The sequence below is a fragment of the Haliaeetus albicilla genome, chromosome 24, assembly GCF_947461875.1.
Source record: "Haliaeetus albicilla chromosome 24, bHalAlb1.1, whole genome shotgun sequence".
NCBI classification, from domain to species: Eukaryota; Metazoa; Chordata; class Aves; order Accipitriformes; family Accipitridae; genus Haliaeetus; species Haliaeetus albicilla.
In genome coordinates, this window is record NC_091506.1 from 13436466 (window position 1) to 13461917 (window position 25452).

A 25452-nucleotide genomic window follows, 5' to 3' on the forward strand; every position below is an offset into this window, starting at 1 on the left:
GTTTTGCACGACTGCAGATCTCGCTGCCTGCCAGCCATGCTACCCTACTACGGGAGCTCTGCCTATATGGCATGCAGTAGGTTCAGAACTAGTATTTATGCATGGGGCTGGGTAGCACTATGAATTTCTCCTGGGAGAACAAGTTTCATCACTTCAGGAAAAGCCCAAAAGAGGATGCACTAATACAGGCACACAGCTAGTGCTATATTATCTTTCCTAGCCAAGGAGAGCATCCGTCTAAGGATGAGAGCATCAGTAGCAGTCCAACAGCTCAGAGCATGGCTGCTGCTATGGTTCATGTAGTGCAACTTTGTGTGCAAGTGAATCCCAGTTGTGTGTGAGGTTCTTCCTGCTGTGGGGGGCATGAATGAGACCAGTCATGGGGATTCATGGGGAGAACAGTCATTTTGCACTCCTGCAAATGCTAATGTGTCCATACCCGTGGTTATTTCTAGTAGTGTATATGGGAGATTTTATTTCCCAGCAATGTTCATGTATTATGCTGAAGGCCAGGAGCCCTTCCCTGGAAAAAAATAAATAAAAATGCCCACAACCCATTGTAAGCCTCCTGTCAAAGGAAATGCAAACAATCAGTGCCATTCTTTTCTATGTCTCTGCAGAAAAGCTGTTTAAACTTTTCCTGCTCTAGTGAGGTAGACTGAATCGGAGGAAGCAGAAAGAGAACAGATTGCTATGGGTAAGCAGGCCCACACCCAGCCTTGCTAACAGTCACCAAGGAACAGTTGTGCTGCTCTGCAAGCAAACCAGCTCCGAATAACGCTTGCCAAGGCTTTCCTGACTCCATCCCTAGAGATCGCCTCGAAGCCTGCCTGATCACATCGTCAGGGAGTGCTGCTCTCCAGGAACATTCCCTCATGCTGGTGTGCATGAGCTGTTACTTCTCACTCGTGGTGCTACCCTAATTCTTGCTCTTATTAATGTTGACATCCTTCTTAGTAATTTCCCCCCTCCCAGTTTGACCATGCTTAGTGCTTTTTAACCTTGTTGTGTAGATCAGTCCTTCCCAGTGCTATGAATAAATAAAAGCCTTCTGTTCTCATCAACAAAATGGTCTTTTAACAGTTGCAAGAACAACATAGCAATCACTTGGAAAAAAACCCCCAAACAAAACCAGCTAATATTTGATGCATTTAAAAAACTCTGCTCCATCTATTTTCTACTTTTTAGAAATAAGTGCTTCATTAAATAGAGAATACAGTGAGAAAATTAATGGGGAGCGCAAGCAGCAGTAGCTGTCTGAGGAGGACCTGCTTACCCATCAGAAACGCTCACCACACACAAAGTAGCAGCAGGGCTGAAAAAGAAAGCTGAACTTCAGTTAGAAACATCTAAGGAATATGAATAAGCTGTTAGAGCTGCAACCTTTCCCTCTGCTTTAATCTGATGTTACACATAACTCGAGAGTGGGAAATTCACCAGCTTCAAAGAGGGTCAAAGAGTCGGAGGTCTCCATGTACCAGGACAGGTAGAGGGTTTATTCCGCCTGGAGAGAAAGGGAGGTTGGAGGGGCTGAACTCAAGCAAAGCTAAGGGCTAGGAACTGCTGCCAGGTTAGGGCTACATATTTCACCTTCCTCATCTTCACATAAGACAGCCACATTACCCGCAAGAAGCACCAGCAAGTCCAAGTGAAAAAGAGGGCCAGTGTCACTGCTGTCAAAAAGTGTAAGAGAGAAGTAAATACATTTTTGTGTCCCTTGCATCTTGGAAATGCTTTTGTAACTGCTATTAGTTGACATGTACATTTGAAGGTGAAATTGTCGTTGTTCTGGGCTCTGGGTGTGTAATGCAACCATGAGAATAAGATCTCAGCAAATGAGATGTTATAGGAAGAGAGATGAGGATAGCTGGAACATCATGTGCTTTACCAACTGAAATGCTTGGTATGAGAAAACAAAGCCACATTCTCTATCCTTTATTCTCATTTTCCTTGGCTCTCAGCTTTACAGTTCCCTAAAAATACTGCATTATAACTAAAGGAGCTGCAATCTGCCTGCAACTGACTGAAGAATTACAATATCACTCCAATTTGATGAAACTCCCATGGGTATTCCTTCTAAGAGGGCTTTCCTAAATTGATTGCCAATAACCTAATATGTTTTCCTGTCTCTTTTTTCTGTCATCAGAATGTTGCCATAATAAAATAATAGTAATACAGAAAGGAAATTGAAAAAGTGAGATGTCATTTCAAAATACCTAAAGCTTGCAGAAGTGCATAGCAAGGTCATCCCAGCAGCCTTAACTCTGCCTTCATGAAGCTGCACACCAAGTAAACCCAGAAATCATGGGCAACGGTTACCTGCCTATTAAAAACACCATATAAGAGACCACAGAAGAAAATGCTGTATTACAAAGAAATACCGTTTTCCCCTTTCATGGGATTGATATTAAAAAAAGCAATGTAATAATATTAGATGTAAGGTAGGGTTAAGAGGTCTTCTGGAATTAAATTTTCACCACCACTGTGGAAAATTTCTAATACATATCTATGAGGTCCAGCGGTCTTGGGATTACTATGAAATACCCCAAAGAGTAAATGTACGACTCCTGGCATACTAAGAGAATTGCACCAGTGATAACTTATATGGGGCAATACTAAGACACAAATTTGGGAGGATACTGTTACTCTGTGAAGTGCCAACCTTTTTGCTGAAGCCTTGCATAACAGGAAACAGTGGTGCACAGCAGCCTTCGGCAAGATTTAGAGCCAGTGCATGAGCACTTACAGTCAGCAATATAAATGGAAATTATTTTTCTTTCTTTTGACTGAAGGATAGACACAATATAAATCAGTCAAGTCACGCATACTACAACCCCAGTAACTTCCCAACTCATTTGGGAAATCATGCTAGCCACACTGTGGAACTGCATTAATAATCTCACAGATAATGTGCCTATATTGGGAATTTATCCATGGGAATACCAGAACCAGAACAAATGTGCAGGTCAGGAAATCTACGCCAAGCTCATAAGACTAAGAGCCACTGTAAGAGATGGGGACCAGAAAGCAATTACTTTGCTAACACAATTGAATAATTAATATTACCCAAAGATATCCAAAGAACGGGACGCAAAGGGGGAACACACTGTTGAAGCGATTTGGAATATATAAAATGGTGGAGGAAAGCTATAAACTTCCCAGTCTGATCTGAGCAAATTTGGCAATGGAGGTGTTTATGTCCTTCAGGTCTTGCTGGCATCCAGCTCAGGCTGTAACCTGTATTTCTTCAAAGAAAGTTTATCCTCACCGCTTACCTCTTTAGGTGCAAAGATAATTTTACAGAGCCTAAAATACGTTAATTGTCTTTTGAACTTACAGTGAATCTAAGCTCAGTTAAATTAGGTCTTTGTGTAACACAACTGTGTTTCCATTGTTCTGCTTTTGGGTTCCTCTTTACCCTCTCCCCATTGCTGATAAAGAAAACCGAACTGAATTTACAAAGAAAACTGTAGGTTTGATAGGGACAATGAAGTTGTTAACTGGCCTAAGCAACCAGATTTGCACTAACTAAAGTGAACTAATTAATCCAGCAACATCAGTCTATAGAAAAAAACCACAAAATATTTATGCTTCTTTAGTCAAAAAGATATTAAAGGAAAAAGAGAGCAAATAACTGTCTCCTTATAGAGCACAAAACATTCCTGACAGGAACCTTCACCCCAAAGGCCCTTCTCTACCAACAGAAGAAGCATTCTCCATATCAAATCCATGCGACAAATACAATGTTTTATCGTTTCTTCTAGGTTTGTTGCTTCAAATATTGTTATTTTAACTCTACTTCTTAAAACCTTTACCAAGTTTTAAGGGAATGAGGAACTAAGGCATGACATTAAGTGTGCACGGTGCGCAGTCTCTCATAGGCCCACGGTGGCTCTGAATAAATTGCTTGTGTGTCCCAGAGTTCAGTAACTTTTTGTATATATTGTGTGTGGTCTACTAACAGCAGCGGCAGAGTGGAGACAGCAAGTGGCGTGTTCCCCCGCCTTTCTCATGAACTTGGTGCCATACAGATAAACAGAGAAATGGAGACACTTTCTACTGGGATTACTGCAGATTCCTGCTAGCCTATGTCCAACTCAGAAGGAAGTATATAGAAATGAATGAATCAACACTTAGAAATATTATGCCTATATAGGGAGAAAGAGACTCATGTGGTCAGCCACGATACTTCTGCATGGGTCAGCTGCCTTTGTAAAGCCAGGCCTGAATATGGCATGTGATCAGTTGTCCAGAAGAATCACATGGGGTTTATTTGTTTTCCTTGCAAGCTGTCCCGAGGACTAGGTATTCTCTTTTTCAGGGAAAATATAGGATTCGTTTTTGCACATCAAGCGCATTGCTGTGACTGAAAGTGAGTCATGAGAGCAAGTGCAAGGGGAAGCCTTGATTACCTGGATTTAGTAAGGTTTTGCCTTTTCTCTCGCAGACTAAATGGTGCAATGAATGCCTTGTATGCATTCAGGATCTTCAAGCTCAAATCAAGCAGCCCTGTCTTTGAGGAGATCTAGGGGCAGGTTTGAGTCTCAGCTTCAGCCAAGTAAATTGCAGTATACTTTCCAGTGTATTGCAGTATACTTTCAATGTCAGTGGGTGATCTGCCAGAAGGAGATCAGATTTACACTGAGATTCATCCCATTTCAACCTGTCAGATCAGAATTTGGCCTTTCCTTTTGTCGACTGCCATCATTAATCCCATTGATTCATTTTGCTAATATCTAGAGTAACTCTTGCAGGGAGGCAGCTATCTGCAACAATAAAAACAAAGCAAAGACTTCCAAGCACAAAGAAGTCATGAAGCTGCAAAAGTCACGTGTGACAGGAGGCTACCAAAGAACCAGGATAGATGGTTCAAATATGTTATCAGGGTGTTCCAGTTCATGCGCAGGAGGAGATCTGGTGATACGCAGCATATCTACATCGCAGAATGGAGCACAGAGCAGAGATCTTCCAGCCAGAGGAGGCTGGGACAGTAAGTCTGTCTGGCACAGCGTTGCCCAGACCTGCTGGCTGAGGGCTGAAGTGGTGTTGCTGTGTTATCACAGCCCTGCATGCACTCAGGCTGCTTTCTTGTCAGAACCAAGGTGTGTACAGCCAGCTCTGGCATCTCTGCTGGACTGCGGAGATGTGTCCAAAGAAAGGTCTGTGATGTCTCCACACCTCTCCATGTCCCAAGGGTGCAGCTGTCTAGTTGTATCGGTATATGAAAGCTATGCTGTCATTTCAGCCTCCCCTCTGGGACCATGGCTCCCAGTCCCACTTTCACAGTGGACCATACCTCTTCACCCCCCCAGAGGCAGGTGAAAGAGAAATAATCCCTTACAGAGAGGTTAAAATAGCACCAGCAGTAACGTCAAGGACGAGACTGAGGAAAACTCAAGGTAAACGGGGATAGCTTTTTACAGATTCAATATGTAGATCTTTACAAAGCAACAAATGATCCCTTTCTCATTTATGCTGAGGTGTAAATATTTTATCGACGTTTCTCTCACTGCTGAGTAGCTTTAATGGCATTTACTTCAGTAAAGTCCTGAGCTGCCGTAAATTAAATACTGGTTTAGGCTACTCACCATGGTCATGGGCAAAAACAAACAAGTTAAGTCCTGTCAGCCTCTGGGCCAAGTCATCATAGCGGCCGCAGTGTTCCCCAGCGCCATGAGCGATAAACACGAGGGCCCTAAATGGAGCATTAAGGTATAAATCATTAACTTGGCAATCAACCCACAAAGGTTTCAGAGCTGCAAGTAAAAACAGCATTTTCAATTTAGCAACAGCATTTCAGACATCAGCAAATACAAGGCAAGTATATAATGGCTGAGGTGGGTTTGAACAGACGGGAAACAGTTGCCATCCTGACCTTCCATCAACCTGGTCTTCACCAGGTGGTAGTAGGACAGACCACATGGAAGTCAGCTGCTCATGGGACAGACACTGCTCTTTCCCATTTCTTTGCCACCACGGTCTGCTGCAAGTTGAAGATGCAAATAGGCATCAGCATCAGTCCTTGAGCTGGGTAACTCTATCTTGGGCTTGAGGCATCTATTCTGCTCCTACAGTCTAAGTGTTGACATAATTGATTTATTTTGGGATTGGTATCTCTCGGTGGTTTCAAATACAAATATTGTCCTTAACTTTATAACTTGCAACATTGTCTGATGCTACAGAGCACTCTTAAAGACGAAATTTCAGCTAAAGAATAGGTCTCAGGCAGAGTCCAAAACTCTGGTGGGAGTTTGGAATTTTATCTTTCGACCCCAATTCTGATAATTTTACCATTCCAGTTTCTGCCCCAAAACAGTTGCTTCACTTTGGTGATTAAAGTGACTCTTACCTGGCCACCATACAACTACAGAGAGGGATCATAAAAAACCCCAGTCTAATAGACACTTCTTTTTGAAAGACACGCAAATACTTATCTTCAAAGATTCCATTTTTACCAATGATAGTTTACTTTTACTGGAATGGCATCAAGTGAGAGTCACTGAAGTTGAATGAACCTTCCCAGTGTCTTTACTGGGAAAAGTCTGTATAGAATTAGACTAGAATTATAGCAGAAGTAGCAATGAAACTACAGAATTTTTGCTGAATTTGACAGGTGACTATTTAAAATCCAGCTTTAGCAACATAAACATAACTTGTTCATTTAAAAGTACCACCTGTCATTGCAACATCACCAACCACGAAACAGTTTGAAGGCTACAAGTTAGACATTTTCAGTACATTAACAGTGAAATATTAAATGAACTGACAACATAAAATAGTAACAGCAGTTTGCAGCTAGTGAATTCCTCAACTTTATTTTGATTGAGGTTTTGAATACCTTTTTAGACAGTGTATTTACTGCAAAGAAGATGTTGGGTGATGTAGAAACTCCTGCTCTAGCTCTTTGATTAGCACCTGCTTCAAAGTATTTGGTCATGTTAGACAGCTTGAAAGAGCATCCATCGAAACCAGAAGGATTTTACAGAGCAAACTGCGAACACAAAAGCAGCAATGCAAAGATGCTCTGGTACCTGCCTAATACTAATTAGCAAGGGTGAGGTTAGGTCATGTAGCATATTTAAGTTGCTGTGCCTTACAAACGTTCTTTAGTATCACTGAAGGTTTCAAAACAATCAGTGTGGAGCAGTCATTACTTCCTTTGTCATCTTCCCTGGTCAATAGATTTGTCAAGTTATCAATGCACCTGCCAGACAGTCTGATTTTCAGAGTGCAGGGTCTATTATTATAGCTCCAAATACTGAAGAAATGGAGACACTGCTCATTCCACAGTGGAGAATATGAACTTTCTGCAGCAGAGGCATCATGGCTTTATGTGTCCCACCTCTCCCAGACACAGGCAGCCCAGCAGAGACACTGCGACCAGTGCTGGAAGAGCGAGTCATTACTCTATACATGCCCTTGAAAATAAATGCTTTCTCCACCTACGCGTAATGGTCTGGTACCTCAGCCCTGGTTCTGGGTCTCCTAAAGAGACATCACAGTCCCCATGTCTGGGGCTAGCAGATCTGCCAAACATTCAGAAAAGCAGCAGGGGGTACAGGGTGAAGCAAAGCCAGGCTGTTAACCCACAGGCTGTGGGCTCTGCCGTACAGCAAGCAGTGGCACTGCGTGCACAGGACACCGATGCAGAAACTAAGGAAATGTGAGAGAAAATTTCTGTGTACCCATCATCTTGATATCCAACAGACTCAGCCAGGCTAAGTCTCTCTGCCGTACACCTCCTATTACCTGGCTCTTGACAGCTTCCCTGCTCAGTGTCTTACTTAAGCCCTCAGTTACTCTTTAGAGGACCTGTATTTTTTTCTGCTGACTAGGCAGAGAGATTAAGGTACAGCTTGGCTGACTGAACACAGCCCTTCATTTCTCAGAGAAATATTATTTGAATGTATGCACTGAAATGCATCAAGTGAATGAAACCTAATGGGAAGCTGGCAAAGAGATCTCTGCCAGGAAATTCTTGCTGTTATTTCATCCCCCCTGACAGCATAGCCCTAGTTTTGCTTTCATTCACACTGATGTAGCACCACGACTCTGCCTGACAACATCCTGCTGGATGCTCAGACCCATCATCTTCTGTGAAACCAGTGAGAAAAGAAAAAAAACTCAATGCTTCAGAGAGGCCAGGTGTTCACGTAACCTCTCCTCTCATCTAGTACGATTGCCCGGCATTGCAGAACTGAGCCTTTGGACACCACAGGGAAGAGACCTGGGTTATCATTTGTCTGCAAAATACTGAATAAAATTCCTGAGACTGTTTTTGCCTTAAAAGCCCTAATGGCAGTAGCTGTCAAGAAGACTTAGATACTTTTGAAAGTTTTGTCCTATCAATAGTCATAAACAAGGAGCAAAATTTCCAAATTGTTACACTGAAACAGAAGTAGCTCGTTTTGTTGATCAATAAAAAGTGAGAGTGGCTTTACTGACTAAAAACTAGGTCACATCTACACAGCTCTTTAGCTCCAGCTTTCATGTCTAAGCACAGGGGCTGTACATTAAACACAACAGCTTGAAAAATTGAAATTAGTATGAGTATCATCTGAGCAACGATTGAAGGATTTGGCTCTCTCACCTAATCTCCCATTTTCCATTAAAAAACAAGTTTAGATTTGGCAAATAATACTTGAAAGCAGTATAACAAATACATGGTTCAACATATTTTCACTAGCAAGCTGGCATGAAAATACGAGTGATTAGATTGACTGACAGCAGTTCTTCACTGTATGTAAACATTTTTGCAGACACCCCTGTTCTAGAATTGCAGCCTGCTCTTTCCTACCACAACGGCTTAAATAACAGAGTATCAGAGACTGCTTTCAACAGAGTCGTTTAATACAGAAACCCTGCAGGCTTTAAGATTTTGCAGGACTGCAGCAGTGCCTCTGCGTGCCACCTCAATGGAAATTTTGTTTAAACAAAGTTTGCGTATTGGCCATGTATGAAATTGATCCTGGGGAGAAATTTCTTCACCTCCAGCTCTTGCAACTGTACTGGTGAAATCCTTGGAAACTCGCACATGTCAGGTAGAAAACATCGTGCGCAGCCTGCAAAGCTTTCTGGTGGAGACTGACCTGTGCCTGAACCCTTGCTAACTCCGGTCTCTCTAACCGCAGGCAAGGAAACCTGATGGTTTTTTGGATGCTTCAGCTGGCTTTGGCTGGTGGAACTGTAATTGCTGCACATCTCGAAATAGCATTGTTTTGGCATCTGCTCAAGAAAGCACCTCATCACGCGGCAGCACGATTTCCCCACGTTCAGCAGGTGTGTTTCCACACAAAGCCAAGGTGTGAGCTGAGCATGAGTAAGCATCCACGTGCTTGCTTTCACCTAACTAGCGCAACAACAGTTATGGCTATTAAAGGAAACCAGTTTATTGACTGCTGTTTGCAAAAGCAGCAGACGGTTTTCACAGATCCCTGCCCCTCCCATAGCCTTCACCGCCTCCTCCGTCCCCACTGCAGGTTTCTGCCTCCTGGTACTGCACAGCTTGGCAAACAGATGCAGTTACTTATTACAACAACAGGGCAGGACAACCACTGTTCAAATCAACTACTGGCTGTGGTTACTTATCTCCCACTCGGAGGGATGGTATATACCAGTGACCACTCCCTGCTCCCACATCTCCACTGTGCTGGTCACCCATGACTGGTACCAGTCCCTCCATGTTGCAGTTGCAGCTTGCTGAGTAAGCAATACACAGTTGGTACACAGCACGAGCAAACATCCTTTCCCGAATCAGGGAGGTTGGGAGTGGTAGAAGCCAGGCTGCAACGCAAAGTCGGTGTGCACAAACCCATATGAACACATTGTCCTGCCTCTCGGAGAGGTCACCAGCTGATCTAAGCTTTAGCTGTTTGCAATGCTTCCATATTTCTCGCTGTAACCTCACATCCTCTAAAATGTCACTTCCATGGGGAGCAGCTTCACAGGGCAGCAATTCAGTTCTAGGTGCAAGAGTGGAACCGGTTTTAGAGGTTCTCACTTTCTTTATTGCTGGGCACGTGTTGCCACCTCTGCTCTCTCTGCCATGCCAGGACAATTGTTTAGAGATGCAATTCCACAATCAATTGCAGGAGAACAATTGCAGGGAAAATAAATTGCAGCACCAGGCTTATGCAAGTGAGCAAGAGCCTCTTAAACCAGGGCTTGGTCATTAGAAGAAACATACCTTGAAACAACACTCAGAAAGCTGCTGTGCTATGAAATCTGGCAGGCCAGAAACACAGTGCATAAGACCCATGTTCTTGCTTTATTTTCAACAAAAATCACGTTGAAACTGAACTAGATGAGGAAGGTTGTGAGTGGGACGGTATGATTTTAACATCTTGTGTCCTCTGGGGACAGAGACACTTCTGTGGGACCCCGTGCATGCTCTTTTACTGCCAGAAAATAACCCAAAACACTGGGACTAGACCAAAGAGCTGAAGACAAGCTTCCTATGACTACATATATGAAAAATGCAATCTTTTCCACACCATTCAAAAGCATCCCTCCTCAGAACAATGTTTAAGTAATTGCTTAAACTCAGGAAACTTTCTTCAACTCATGGAAGTCAGTAGGACTTACAAAGTACAAGATGAAAGTTAAAAAGGATTTATAAATGCTGTCCTGAATAAGGACTGATTTAATCACACGTGGAAGTGATTTCCTGAATCAAGCCCTTGCAACTTAAGCTAATGCCATGTTATTCTATGTAAGGCAGCTATGCTTTTCATTTGGTATTATGTACGTTGTTACCAGAACCAGATCAGCTCTAACAAAGAACATCTGACTTGAGCAGTTTTGAATACTTGACACTAAATTCCTAAAGTAATTTTTAAAAACTAACTGACAGGAAAGCTCTGAGATAGCTAGGCTGCCAGAAAAATGACTGGCTTACTGAAATGAAGTATTACAGCTTGTTGTGTTGTTTGAGCTGATTTATCAATTTCTTTGTAGCTGGCATCAGCCCGAGTCTTAGAACCACAGTGAACAATTAACCTTTATTTATCAAAAACATTTCACTGGTGGCATTTTTGGACAAGCAACTGGATAGTTGCTCACAGACCTTTTTAACTTGTTAAAAATGTAATTTCATGTATGTATATTTTGCTTCCAAAGTATATGATAATGGAAAATCAATTAAAGATATGCATTCTTGTGTTAGTTGGGTTAGTGGTCCTCACTGATTATGAAGATTAGTTATCTTTCACATAATAAGATTATGCATTAAGCAGCTTGTAACATTGTTGAGCTTTAACTGTCATTCCAATTTTCCACCCTTGGTATGTGGTTAAAGATTACCTTTTTTTTTCTTTTAATTTCCAGCTAATCATTTCCAAGAACACATTATGAAGAATGAATTGTTTTGTTCACAATTAGTGACCTTTTCTCTTGCTTTGGATGTAAGACCTGAAGTTTGGAAGAGAGATGTCTCTGTATCTGCTTTTTGAGTCAGCTTTTGCTCTTTTTTTTTTTTCCCTGAGATGATTTGTGTCCCAAAGCAACCCTGACAAAACCTGGGCCACGGGCAGGGATTACAAATAGTTATGGCAATTTCTCTCATGTTGTGCGTGCTCATGACCCACGCAGTTAGCTAAGAGTTCAGCCTGGTGACTCCGATTAGACAGGAATATTTATGGCGGAGTCGGGTGTATCCCTTCATGCTGTCCTTCCGTCTCTAGGAAACGTGCAGAGTTATGTCCCTCTGAAGGTGCAAGAGGAATGACATTGCTCCCAATTCCAAGCCATGTTTCAAGGAGGCATTACACCCAAGAGCTTTGCTTGCTCTCTTGCTCAGTTTTTTTGAGAAATGCATTCTTAGCTTCTGCTTTACTGGCCTATAGCGTTGCTATGCAGGTCCATAATCTGGGTAGCCACCTCCTTTTTCAGCTATCATTGAAGTTGAACAATGTTATGTTAAACCAGCAGTTCTATAGCTGGTTTTCCCAACTAAGGAGAAAAAGCAAGTCAGAATGGCAATGGCCTGGAATCGAGTGTCTATCGACCTCCTCTCAATATCACAGACCATGTAGCATCAGCATGGGTATCTCACAGAGCTCCAAATCCGGAGGAATTCACCTCTTCCAGATAGACTGAGGTAAGCAATAGTTCAAGAATGTAGACGTTTAACCTGTGAAAAACCTTTAATCACCATAGAATATGTCAAAGGAGACATACGCTCACACTACAAAATTTCCACTTGATTTTATAGAGCTCATGGGGACTGAGGATTCTGCACATTTGTTTTTTGTTTGATTTGGTTTGATCTAGTCAAATACAATCAGTAGCTTCATTCCTGTCGAGATCCTAAACTAAAAAATAAACCTCTCCAGCAAATTCTGCTTCCTACTTACTTTCCCCATTTACTCAGGCTTGGAAGTTCTGATTCAAGCCTGTCCAAACGGGCTGCTATTAGTTTAAGCAGCATCCTACTGTCTAGCATCATAAAGACTTAGGGCTCAGTCTTAAAATCTCCACTTTCTTCCATGAACAACTCTCTTGCAACATGTCTGCAAGCCTGGTCTCATCATACATCTCAAAATCACAATCCCTCATCAGCATAGAGTTAGGAGAGCATTTGAGAACTGCCATGGCCTTCAGGAGGAGTAACATGGATAAGCTATTCAACAACACCAGAAAGTGTAGACACCATAAATCAATGGGGCAGAGACAGAACTGGGTAGTACAGATATATTTCAAAACAAACAGTTCAACAGGATCTAGCTAGAGCCAGCAGAAAACAATTTGGAGAAACAGCTTATGCTGATTTATTGTAGCTATTCGAAAAGCAAGCCCTCACCGAGAATAACTCATGAGTGGTCTAATATAGGGAAAAGAGATGAAGGAAACTTCACATGGGGCTGGGAGGGAAGGAATTATTGGAACCTTGCAACTGCATAGCTCTGGACAAATCTCTGCAAAGTTAACATTTGAGACCAGCTGTATTTTGTTTCAAGGAAGCTTTGAAGTAATATTTTAGGGGACACAAGGCTGAGATCAGAGGTAAAATGCGTGGTGTGTAGCTCAAAATTCATGTGCCGGATCTTCCCACCCCCTTCTTGGATAAAACTGAGAAGAAGGGATTCTAGAGTTACACGGTCTGCCTCGGGGAGACACTCCTCCACTTTGATATCAGAGATGGGGTTTTCCTCGGCAGAACTGGCTGCCAGACCTACTGCTCTGAATCTGCACGGCAGACAAGCACTCTGGAGACGTGGGCAGCGCAGGGTTTGGAGCTGCGCTTTCCTCTTGCTGCTGCCCTTCTACAGAGCACAGGAATCCTTGAAAGAAGAATTGTGACTTCTGTTTCCAAAGAGGCAAGGTGTAGGCATCACCGCACACACAAGGCTGAGGATGACTTGGAGGGAGCTCGGGCAGAACTGCCCCTGGACCTGGCTGGGAGTAAGGCTGGAATTGGACATGCCAGTTCTGTACTTTGCTCTGCTTCAGCCCTTCCTCAGTACAAGGGCTACAAGAGAGATAAAATGGAGGTCATATCTCCCAAGGGGAACTACAAGGATGAATGCACAAAGCAGTCAGTGTATTTCTAAGAAAACCGTGTAAAGCATTATTTAAATAGAAGACATCAGCTGCAAAATTCAAGTCGATCTGAAATCACACCCAAAATTTTTAGATTAGCTTTAAGGTGCGGAGGAAGAATATGCTAAGACGCAAAAGAGTTTCTGACATAGATCCCCTTGGAAATCAGGAAAAATAAGATACCTCTTGTTAATTTTATTAAAAATTAATTTTCACTTGGAAGCAAAGCCACCGCAGATGGAAGGTGGCTGCAGGACCATGATTCTTAATGGAGAACCAACAAACAGGGAGTAAGAGCAAGACCAGTTTTTGCAGACCTCCCCCTCCTCTTTCACGGACTTGCACTGAACCTCTAACGATTTCCAAAGGGACAAAAATTACCGTTTAGCCAGTCGTGTAGCAGTTTCTTCTTGAAATCAAAATGCAGGCACTGCCTGGTAAGCCAAAGCCTTGGAAAAAGAAAGGCTTGCGTAATTAGATGGACTGTCCTTTCAAAGCATGAGCAAGCTGCTATTAAAGGGCCAGAAGCTTTCTTCTGCACAGTCACTATCGCTCAAACTCAGCACTACTCACTAGTTCAGGACTAAATCTGTTCACTGAACAAAGAAGGTATTTTTATATAAAAGTACGTCTCTGTTTCAAAGTAGCTGTGCAAAACCAGTTCCTTCTTACTGAGTTCACTTGCAGTCTCGGCACATTCAGAACACTGGTACCTGTTCCAGTGACAAGTCACTACTTACGGCTGCTGTAAGCTCATAGCCTGACAAACCCAACTCAACCCCAAAAGACCAAGCAGGCTTCCTAGAAAGGTGTGCTTGATTAAGGGAGCAGATCAAGCCATGCAAGAATGCTGCCTACATGGCAACCTAGCCCCATTTTGACCATTTCATCTCACCTTTCAGCACAGCACAGAAGATGGAATTAGACAGCAGTATCCCTCTATCGAGGTCACGAGTTCTAGTTGAGCTTCTGTAGGTTTCAAACAAATGTAAATTACTTTACTTAGTAAAGCCATCTCTCTGGTTAGGTCCACACAAGTACATGGTGACTTTTAAGTCCTTAGTAACGTGCTTGTTTGCTCGGTTATTTTCAAGTGTTAGCCAAGAAGTGCTTATAATTTGAGACAAATCATAAAGCGGTGCAGAGGACGCAATGTCTAAATGTCAAGCACTGTTTCCTAAAGTCCTCTTAAGACAATTCTGTAGACGTCTTTTGACTTCATTTTTTTCACAAGCTATTTTTCAACAACACTAGTGGTCTGAACCTGGGCTTATCGGGGGTTCTTCATGGTCAGTCTCCCCACAAAATCAATGGCTCTTAAAAATGGGATTGTCCATGTTTTAGACTCTAGCCGTGGCTCTAATCACTTCCAGTCTCAAGCTGTTATTGCAGGGAGTGGATGGCACAGACAACTCCTGACAAGCAATATTGAAAAACTTATTAAAGGAAGAATTCAGCTCATCACCCTAGCACCTGTGCAGGGAAGAAGCTGAAAAGCGCACATCTGGCACAAGGGGGTCAGAGCATTTCCAAGCCATTCCTTGCAATAAAAACTGCACAACTGAAGTACTTTGATCAGGCATTTTGGGCTTACATGGGCAAATCTTCGCTAGCTTGGAAGAGAGCTGTGAATAAGTAAAGAGCAAGAAAGGGGATGACACTTTACCTGTTCTGTGAATTCAAGATAGTATGATATTATTACTTTTTAATAAAGCACTGGCTGTGCAATTCCCAATTGTATGGCAATGATTTAAAGCAAAACATAAAACTTCAATTCCCTGAAATACTTAGACCTGATAGTACGGTTTGTAACCAGGCAATTCCACCTATAATGTGGAACTCTTGATTACTTCCTGCACTGAGTCCATTACCCATCCTCACTTTTACCTTTCTGATCCAATTTTGTCTGCAGTCCTCTGTGCTGGCAGAGATCTTAATTGGTTATCTTTAACAAACTGACAAACTCATAAAAAGCTCAAATATCACAGATAACATGAGTCTCCAAATAGCCAATCTTTTTCTCCGTCATTTTCCAAAAGCCAGGGTGGAATTATCCCATAAAATTAGAGACAGAAACTCAGGGATTGATTTCTTAATCATAAAGCACTTACGTCTATTTTAACATACTTTGAGATTAAGCACATCAATTTCCAATGAATAATCCTATCTCGGCACATCCCAGAGCTGCACTTCAGCCCTGCCCGGCTACGAGAGGAATCTTTGCAGCAAGAGGCTTTACAAGCTCTGTCAAAATCAATATCAGCAGCTATTCCTCTGGGAAATCAGTAATGTCACAGGCAAAGTGTTTGCCAAGGCTTTGAGCGTGTTCCAATTAATTTACTGTTCCATGCTTGCCATAGACCTGAGGTAGGAGAGAAAGTTGAACGTGAGCACTTAAATGTGAGACACAGGAATCCTGCTAAGACAGTGATCGCCGCAACATGTGATTTAAAGGCTGAAATGTTTATTCATGTTTTGAACCAAAAAGTAAATTTGAACTGTGGCTGAGGTGCAATGGTTTACCTACAGATGACTTAAAAGTTAACAAATGGATACAGACTTCAGCCTATGGTTGCCAAATCCAAGTCTGTGTTATTTCTTGGCCTCACTGAGCTAATCTGGCCATCCAAAGACTTTAGCTACTTGCTTCCTAAAATGTTCTTTCATTTCTAACACCAAGACAGCTTTACCTGTGGCAGCAAGAGCTGCAATGCTAATGTAAATAAGGAACCACTTGCCATGAGTTTTAAACACTATCTTGTTGATTTGCTCTCAAAAAGGGCTGGATGTAATAGCTTTAAACTCCAAAACTGACCAACTTGGGGGCAACTACAAAAATAAGGATGAGTGGTAACAATAAAATAAAAAAGTATTTAGTTAGATAAATCCTTGGCTGCAATCACTTTAGGTACAGGCAAAGAAAGCTAAAGGCATGTGGGATGCCTTTTCTGCAGAAAAGCTTAAAATAGAAAAGGAAATCAATACTCATTTACAGTATCTGGCAGTCACTGAACCAAAACATACATGTACACCTACAGCAGAGCAGAAATAACAACATTTATTTAAACCACAAGCTGTTATTCTGCTGCAGGAACGCTGTGTTTTATGTGGAGCGCTTCACCAGAAACTGAGAAGTACCACATATTTCTGACCATTTTTAGAAAGCCTCAGCAACATCAAGAGCAAATACTTTCAACACCGCAGTTATTAACGCCGCCACTGCCAGGCCGGCTCCGACTCTTCCGACTGCCAGCGAAGAGTCAGAGCTGGTGTCTGAGCTAGCAGCAGGGAAGATGTGTTGTCCTTCCTCCTGAGTTTCTCCTCTGCCAACTCACAAGACACCGTTCGTCGGATCACATGTGAGGGGGGCATCTGTCGCAGCCTGCAACGGGAAGAGCTTCATCTTCGTCAGCTGCACCGCTACAGCGCGGCACCGGGGCCGCCGCCGGCGTCGGAGACGCAGAGCTCCCGGGCGAGGGTCGAAGCGTTGCACGTGCCGTGTGGGACACGGGCAGCAAGAGAGACCTCGGCTGTCGCGAGACAGGGACGGGGCTCGGGAGCGCTGGAGCACCCGTGCCCGTGCCCTGCGTGGTGCCCGAGCGCTGGCGGGGCCGTACGGGGCAGCAGAGGTTCGCAGACTGCCCGCTGAGCCGCGGGGCGGCTGAGCAGGGGCACGGCCGAAACCGTGCTGGGCTTAGCAAAAGGTGAACGAGCCCTGATGCTACATTTAGCTGGGCTGAGGGGTCCGACCGCCTCTCCTAAAGCAACAGGAGAACACGCACAGCGGGAAGCAAACCCCTGATGGTCAGAACCCTTAAATGATGCTTCAAAAGAGAAATGTAGACCTACGTGTAAGAACGAGACAATGCTTCCACCGACTATGTAAAACTAGGCGGTTTAGAGGAAGGAGGGGTGTTGAACAAATCAACATTCCCCAAACACTGAAAGTGAAATTAAATGTAAACAAAGTGAATCTGCTGATTGATTTTTTCTTCCATTCCCCAGCGCCGAGAAATGTGACCAGTAAGTAAACAGCACAAATAATAACAACAGCTGGCTTTTGTACAACACTCCTCATTCACAAAAACCAAAATGCTTTACGAAGGGTGCAACTAAGCTTGTTGCAGAGTCACATAATGCAAAGATGAACAGGGCATCAAGAGGTGCTCTGATCCATTACCCTGTCCCAAGCAAGGATCAACCCTCCCTTCCTCCCACTGTCATGTAAACTGAAGCACAAGAGAGAAAAAACCTTGCCCATGGCAACACAGCATGCCAGAGGCAAGGATGGACACACAGCCTGAGGCAAAACCCGACCCTCCAGCAATCAGCGGGAGTTTTAACAGCAGGGTCAAAATGTCACCATGGGTTCCCTGGGCTCCAGCCCTGTGCTACGTGCATGGGGCCACAGCAAACCTGGGAAGAAAAAGTCAATTTTTAAAAAGCTTTCTGTCCTAATGAACTTGTGGGCTGCTAACAGTGTCAGAGAGATGATCTGTGCATTTTCAAGACAACCTGGGTTGAGATGCTTGGCGCTCCTTGCTAAAATCATCTGCGGAGAGCTGATGGCTTGAATATCCTTTTCATAACATGAGATTATGAATGCTGCCTAGAATACAGTGTTTAATACTCCAAATATTGTAGACTAGCTCTCACACAAAATTGAAAAAATGAAGAAAAAGCTTAACCATTAAGTGGGATAGATGTTATCTCTACAACAATTTAATTACTTACTGATTCCTCATCACTCCTCATGCCTTTAGCCCAGCAAATTAAGCCACTGCAGATTTCTGGAATTTGACGGTTGAATTTGAAACCTCATTGAGATAGTTTTGAAAAATAAAAGCAAAAAATACGTTGAAAACTTATAAAAATAAGCTCATTTTGCCAGCTGGTGAACTAGCTAACCTGCTGACACCTACAGCGAATTAAGCCAGCTTTCTGTTCTAAAAAAAGGCCAAAGATTTAAGTTTTATTCCCTCACTCTGCAAGCTTCAAGCTTCATCAAGGAAGAGAGAAAACATACAGAGCAAGCCCTTCTTATCATAGGTTAGATAGATGGCTGAAAAAGATCAGTAATCTTTCTTTCCTACCAAATCTATAGCACTTCGTACATTTTCTCCTTACCCATCTATACACAATACTGGAGCAAATGATTACTACGCTACTACTGCTGAATGTTTGGCTTTAGCCCAGTTGTCAATATTTTGTTTCCTTTTTTTTTCTCTCTCTTTTCTTTCTTTTAACGGATTGCTGCTGAGACAATTTACTTGTAGCTGAACAGCAGAGAACAACTAATGCATCACTTAGTGGATTTTTTTTAAAAACCTCTCTTCAGACATCAAGCACTCTTCATCCACCAAAACCTCAAGGAATAATTTACTTTCTCTAGCACCTTTTATCTAGGGACTCCGGACCCAATTTATATCATTTGCCTGGATGATTACACCCAATTTTAGATGAAGAAACAAAAGCACAGAGAAATTAAGGGTCTGATTCTGTAAATCACTGGTCACTGTGTCACTGCCTAATGACTGTCCTCACCATGTGTTTTGTCCGTTCTCTGCTCCTCAATGACTTCTTCATTCTGTTTTCTGACACTAAATTTTCTAGGTCTAGCAAGCTGCCCTTGCCATCACTTGGTATGGGAGGATTCTGAGGCTCCCATCATCAAGCGAGCGCCTGCCAAACAGAAATGAAGATAGCTTCTGGCTGGAGAGCAAGTGTCTGTAATGCAGAAGGGGAGTCTCTTTCATTCCAGTGGAAGTACCCATGAAGTCTGGTGTTACTCAAGGTCTTGGGACATTGAAAATGGCTACATGGCTGCCACTGCAAAAATAATGAATCCCTCTGGACACAGACATACTGCATGTGTCTAGGAGAAACAAACACATCCCAAAGTAGAGCACGCTCCAAGACCCGTCCCCTCTCCTGCCCTAGCTGATGTGGACAGCCCGTAGCAGCGTGCCTGGAGGCAGGCAAATCTGACCGAAGCGCTCTGGCCACCAGGACCACTTCCACTGGCCGTTCCCTGCCTGTCCCCAAGGCCACACCTTGGTACCACTGTCTGGACAGAGAGTCTGGTCAGCTTTGAGATGCCTTCCTGACACCACCACCCAGTGGCTCCCCCAGGTGTCGTTGCTTTAGAAGATATTTATGGTTGGGACTAGCCCAAGGTTGGTATTTGGGATAGCTGTACCAGTATTTCTCTTCCACTTAACATAAGTGAAATTTTATTGGTCTGCAAGAAGAAACGCTAGGAGAGATATGGTTTTAGTGATGTCAAAAAACTTTACTTACCCTGGTGCTGCTAATTTCCTCCCTGTAGGATAATAAGCCATACTGATACAGTGTCAGAACATCTGTACTGGTAGAGTACAGGGCAGGGTCATATGGGTATAGTTAAGGACCTAACTGGGGTGTGATGAGGTAAGAGACTTGCCTAAGCATATCTTAAGGAATCTGATGGGCAGGATGCAATACTACCTCCTTGGATACTTAGGAGAATCAGCCTTTTGCTATCAGGGTTGTGTCACATCTCTTGGATAAGGCACAATAGGAGGTTTAAAACACTGATGGCTTCCATTCAAGTGGAAGCACATTAGGGCAAAGGCACACCTGAACCTAGGGAAGGCAGCTCAGCCAAATGTGTCTGCAGGGACAGCTCTTAGAACAATGCAATTTCCCTAGAAGAACAAAGAGATCAGATGTTCGCCGTGGTTTTGGAAAGCACAAACTCACAGCAGCTTGAAGGCAACTTGCAAGGAAACACAGGCCAACTCCTCTGCAATAGGCATCTAGAAAAAACACCCTCTTCTAGCCAGTACAACTATGCCAGCCAACTCCTGTTGTAGATGTATTCACGGTGATCTAAAAGAGCTGCTGTGTGTTCCCAAGGGATGTTCAAGAGTGCTGAAGAAATTGAGGCAAGGAACTGTGTGTGGCTGGTTTTATCATTTTGTCTAAACCTACACATTTCTTGTGCTAGTGAAGTAAAGTGCTCTTGCATCTGGAACCCTGATAAGGTTGATGAGTTTGTCTGCTGCAACTATTGCACCACTGTCAACAAGTAACTGGTTTAGAGTGCTCCCAGTCTGATGAGCTGAAGAAAATTCATGCACCAGAGTCTGAGAGGAGAGCCAGTGCAGGGTCTGCTCATGATAAAGAGACCTGGAGGGACAGGCAGGGCTCTAACTGCTGAGTGACCAGCTAGGGGATCCATCAGAGTCATGGTACAAAGCCAATACTGATCACCAGACTTGTAATCCCATTAAAAGCAAATGAATTATTTGCATGAGAAAAGCAAGGTTTGCTCAGCCTTCAGTCTCTCCCAGAATCATGGGCAGAAATTGAGTTTTTCAACACAATCTCAAGAGCATTTTTCTTCTTTTCTCCTATTTCTGCCTCTACCTCTGATATTCACCGTGCTGGACAGCACCATTTCCAAGAGTTTATCAGGTGGCTCACTGAGAACCAACATCGATTTTGCTTCCTTTGCTGCTGTCTCAGGACCAGGATGAAATTTTACTGCTTTGAGATTCACAACAGGGAACTCCTAAAGTCACCTTGTTCCCACACACCAGTGTCACAAAGTTGTACGCTTGTGCTCAGAAGCTGATCCTAACAGGGCAATGAGCAAAAGGGACAGTTTAAATTACAGTTGTTATTCCCTTTGTTATTTGCCTTTTTCCTTGGGTTCTGTGGAATAAAAGGCAGATTTGCTTCTGTTGAGCATTCCTGTGGGGACTGAAAAAAATTATCCTGCTAAAAAAGCCAGCTGGAAATATCTACAGCAAGAACCACAGCTGCTCTCCTGTCTGTCAGAGTCTCTCTTACGTGAAGCTGGTTTGCTAATTCGCCCATCCTCTGGAAATGCGTAAGAAATCATAAAAGGATGCCTCCATTCACCGTGAATAAGACAGTCGCATGGAGCAAAGAGGACATAGGCATTAAAGGAACACATACACGGCTGATGAATAGAAGGGAGGCTTTAGAAACTCAGGTAATAGCAACACAGCAAGCAAAGCCTGGAATGCTGATTCAACAATGATAATTGTTATTTCCCCTTTGCACTGTGTACGATGTGATCAGACACACAGAGGGAGCTGAATTCATCCTACGAGAACCTGTGCTGACATAAGTCACTTTGTACCATACAAATTTGGGCCTTATGTGTTAGATTGAAGTTGACCTCATTAGTACAAATAAAAGTGTTCTTCAAGAGTGACACTGAATTAGAAATTCCTTTAAGTATTTCTAGAGACTAACACAGTATCATTAAAGACATTATAATTAGTGACTTGATTCCCTTTGCTTTGACTTCACTTGGGTTTATTTATTTATTTATTCATTTTGGAAGGGTCTGAAAGTCATATTCAGCTTTGTCATCTGCTCATGCTGGGAGCTGTGCTGTTCTTCTGGAAATCCATGGAAATGCTGGTAATGAGGTGCCAAAATCAGCAAGCAATATCCACAATTTAAGGGCCAGTTCAAATATAAAGGCAGTTTGTATTTCTGCACCACAGGCACTTCTGCAAAGTCCTTGGGGAAGAGAGAAATATATTTTCTCCTTATTGGCTTGGCCTTTCACTGCTAACATGTCAGAATGAATGACAGGCATTTTTCAAAGAGTAAAACAAATTTTTAAAAGTAAACAGAAAAGCGAGTGCTTTTTGTTTGTTTATTTTTGTATTTTTAATCACACTTGTCAGGTGTAGAACTGAAAGAACTCCTACAAAGACACTGTTTACTCAGACAATTGCAACTCTGCTCACTTAAACACAGTCACGATGTCTAAAGTTGAGCCAATCCATTTTAGTGTACATTAACAATTGACTGGGAACACATCTGTGACCCACACATGTCTCAGCTTCAGGCAGCCTCCTCAGGCAGACCACTTCAGTTGCTGGCAATCATCTAAGTGCACCTAGAGACCACTACGTGGAGAGACACACAAGCATCATGCTAACTAGCCAGATAACGATTTGTTTGATCCATGAGGAAGCTCAGATACAAGGATGTTTGGAACCCACACTTTCAAAAGCATCCTCTAACTACAAGTGTCTCAAGCTTCAAGTGTCCACCCTAGAGTGGCTGATCTACAGGGAGAGAGTTAAGCATCACTTTGTCTGAAGTCAATGGTGGCTGCAGGCTATTAGCACCTTTGAAAAAAACTACCCTGGATTAATAAATCTCACAGGGTTTATCTGAGGTCAAGCAGAGGGGCTGAAAGTGCCCCAGAACAGACTGTTTGTGCTTATCTAGGCAGTGACAGGAACAGCTGTAGCATCCAGAAAAAGCTACAGGGATACAGAACAGAGAGGAAAAGAGGGTCATCTCTGAACTTCTCCAGGCCCTTTAGGGGCCTCAGAGGAAATGTCTGACTTCTCCTCCCAACTTTCCTTCCCCTTCCTCATCCCACCTCTATTCTTAGCAGCTTTGTCTGAGAGCTAGGAACAGAGCATGGTTTCTTAATTCCTCACCTCCTGTTACCTCATATTTTGACTGAGACCGCTCAGGGCGGTGGCAGAGGTTTTAACCTTGCATGGAAGCATTGTTTTTGTTTACACAAAGACTGCTTTCCCATGAAGTAGGATTTCCTTGACTACTGGGACACGCTATAGGCACAAGATCTATCTGGTTTGGTACCAGCAATTTACTTCCTCCAAACAACATTACACGGTCCTGAAAATGCCCTGCCTTGCCCAGATCTGAAGCTCTGCACTGACTAGTGAGCACTCAGTGCCAAAGAGCTACCTGTTTTCATGCTCCACAAATCCTGCTGTTGGCACGATAGGTGAAAACGACACCAGTACATACTGCTTCTTCTTCCCTGCTGCATTCAACAAGACCACTTAATTACATCTTAAGATGAAACTGGCTCAACAAGTTGGGCAGCTTGCAGGGCTGCTGGCCGGGGAAGTTGCACCTGCATTGCTGCCAGCAGACAGCAATAGAAGAAGACACCCAGTCCCCAGCTCTGCTGTTGGGAGTGACTTCCCACCTGAAAAACAAGTGGAAAACACTGTGGCTCTCCTTCCTTAGTCCCATTACTACCTTCTCTATCTACCCCATCTAATCATTATGACATCTGAGTGCCTCTGTGCGTCAGCTTCCTGTGCAGTAATCACCTAAATCCCCCTTCGAAACAAAGCAGACCCTGCTGAGGAACTCACAATAGGTGCCTTTCACTCACAGGACAACCTTGGCCTCGGTGGCACTTACAACAAAGCTTCCATATGTGCACCAGTATGGGCTGATCAGTCAGATCAACACCACACAGGATCAGAGCCTGGATATTTGTGAGCATGAAGCAAAAAAGCCTCACAAAATTTCCCCATCTTCCCAACAAACTGTTTTGTTTTTTTTTAAAAAAAAGGCTACAGCACATTAGTCTGCTACAGTCTTTATCCACCTTTGTGGGTCTGTTTGAGGAGATAAAAGAGAAGGCCCAGCTCCGAGGGGTAATGTCTGTCGGTCGGCCCCACTCTCAGAGACTGCCTAGCCATTGTTTGCTCTTCAACCCCAGGCTAGGGCTACTTTTTAATTTTTCCTTTGGCAGATATCCCGGGTTTTCCCCTCCCCGGGGGAGGGATCAAGGATGATAAGTTCTATTCTAACAGAAGACAAGGCAATGATAACCTTTGGGCATCTGCAGTGAAGAGGTATTTCTATAGCTCTAGCTGGGATTAGATGCATAACAGATCAATGAAAGAGCCCACCGTTTGACGGTTATAGCGTCATTCATTAGCGTTAAGATTTGAACCTGAATCAACAATTGAGTTAGAAGATTGAAAGAATCGCCTTCAGTATTTGAAATAGAATAAACTGTAACAAGCCTGTAAAAGTCCCCTGAGGTGTCTCTCTTTCTCTCCCTATACACATATATATAGATCACTTTCACTGAACATTTTTAGATGAAAGTTCCTGAGCTTCTACATATGAAGCAGAAGAAGCTGAGCTACTTATGAAAAGTGAGAGGGGAAAAAAACCAAATGTATTTTTGGTTTGCCTATCAAAGCACTTCAAGAGCATTCTTGACTGTAGGATCCAGGCACTAACTTGTTATTCACTCACTTACCAACTCTCTCATCCATAACAATGCAAAAAGAGCTAATAATAAACAGTACGCCCCCTCCTTATACACAAACACGCAAATGCAAACACACACACACAACACACTTAGGAACCACTCGTAAATGAGCAACACTGAGCCCATCCACTTTTGTTGTCACAAAACTAGGGCAAGCTCGCTCTCAATTAACTGCTTGCTGCACAGAGCCCTAAAAAAAATTAACTACCCAGAGGACTTAGACACCAAGTTTTAACTCTCAGCTCTTTATCATCCTTTTATTTCTGGATCAAAGACCCATCCACTCACTACTAATTTGCTAAGAAATTAAACATGAAAAAAGAAACCAATTCCACAACTGGGTGAAGACCCGTTGTGGGCAGTTAATGATTAATTAGCATTATAATACAAGACAGCCTGGTTTCACAGTAGAAGCTTGTTTTAATAGCACTTTTCTCTTCTGTAGAGGAAATCTTCAGGTTGGCGCAAAGACTATGTAAAGCACCAGTGCCAAAAACTTTCCTTCTTGTTTCTGAAAGGCAGTAAGAAGAAGTAACTAAAAAACGTTCTGTGGACCAGGCGATCTTAACCAAGACCCATGTTCTACAGCCTGACCAGTGCAATGGAACTATAGTGCCCTCCCCTCTGCGGACAGTGTACTTCGGTGCTTGCCCACCTCCCAGCTCTATGTTATTCCTACTACCCCTTAGTTTGGCAGGCATAAAACCCAAGGCCAGCTAACTTGGACCCATATCCATCTCTCGGTGCAGTTGCAGGCTGATTTGGACAGAGGATGACATCTAATCTGTTGGGTGGTCAAGGAAAAAGTTTAACTCCCCACT

The 25452-nt window shown here is 43.1% G+C and overlaps 1 protein-coding gene across 5 annotated transcripts in view; it reads right to left on the reverse strand.

Moving 5' to 3' along the window:
• Positions 1 to 25452, reverse strand: part of MGLL (monoglyceride lipase) — a 108190-nt gene that overhangs the window by 39603 nt on the left and 43135 nt on the right. For all 5 annotated transcript variants that reach the window (XM_069812180.1, XM_069812175.1, XM_069812177.1 and 2 more), the window contains exon 3: positions 5589 to 5695. In XM_069812180.1, coding sequence (XP_069668281.1) covers positions 5589 to 5695 — 107 coding nt within the window. The remainder of the gene's footprint in view (positions 1 to 5588; positions 5696 to 25452) is intronic.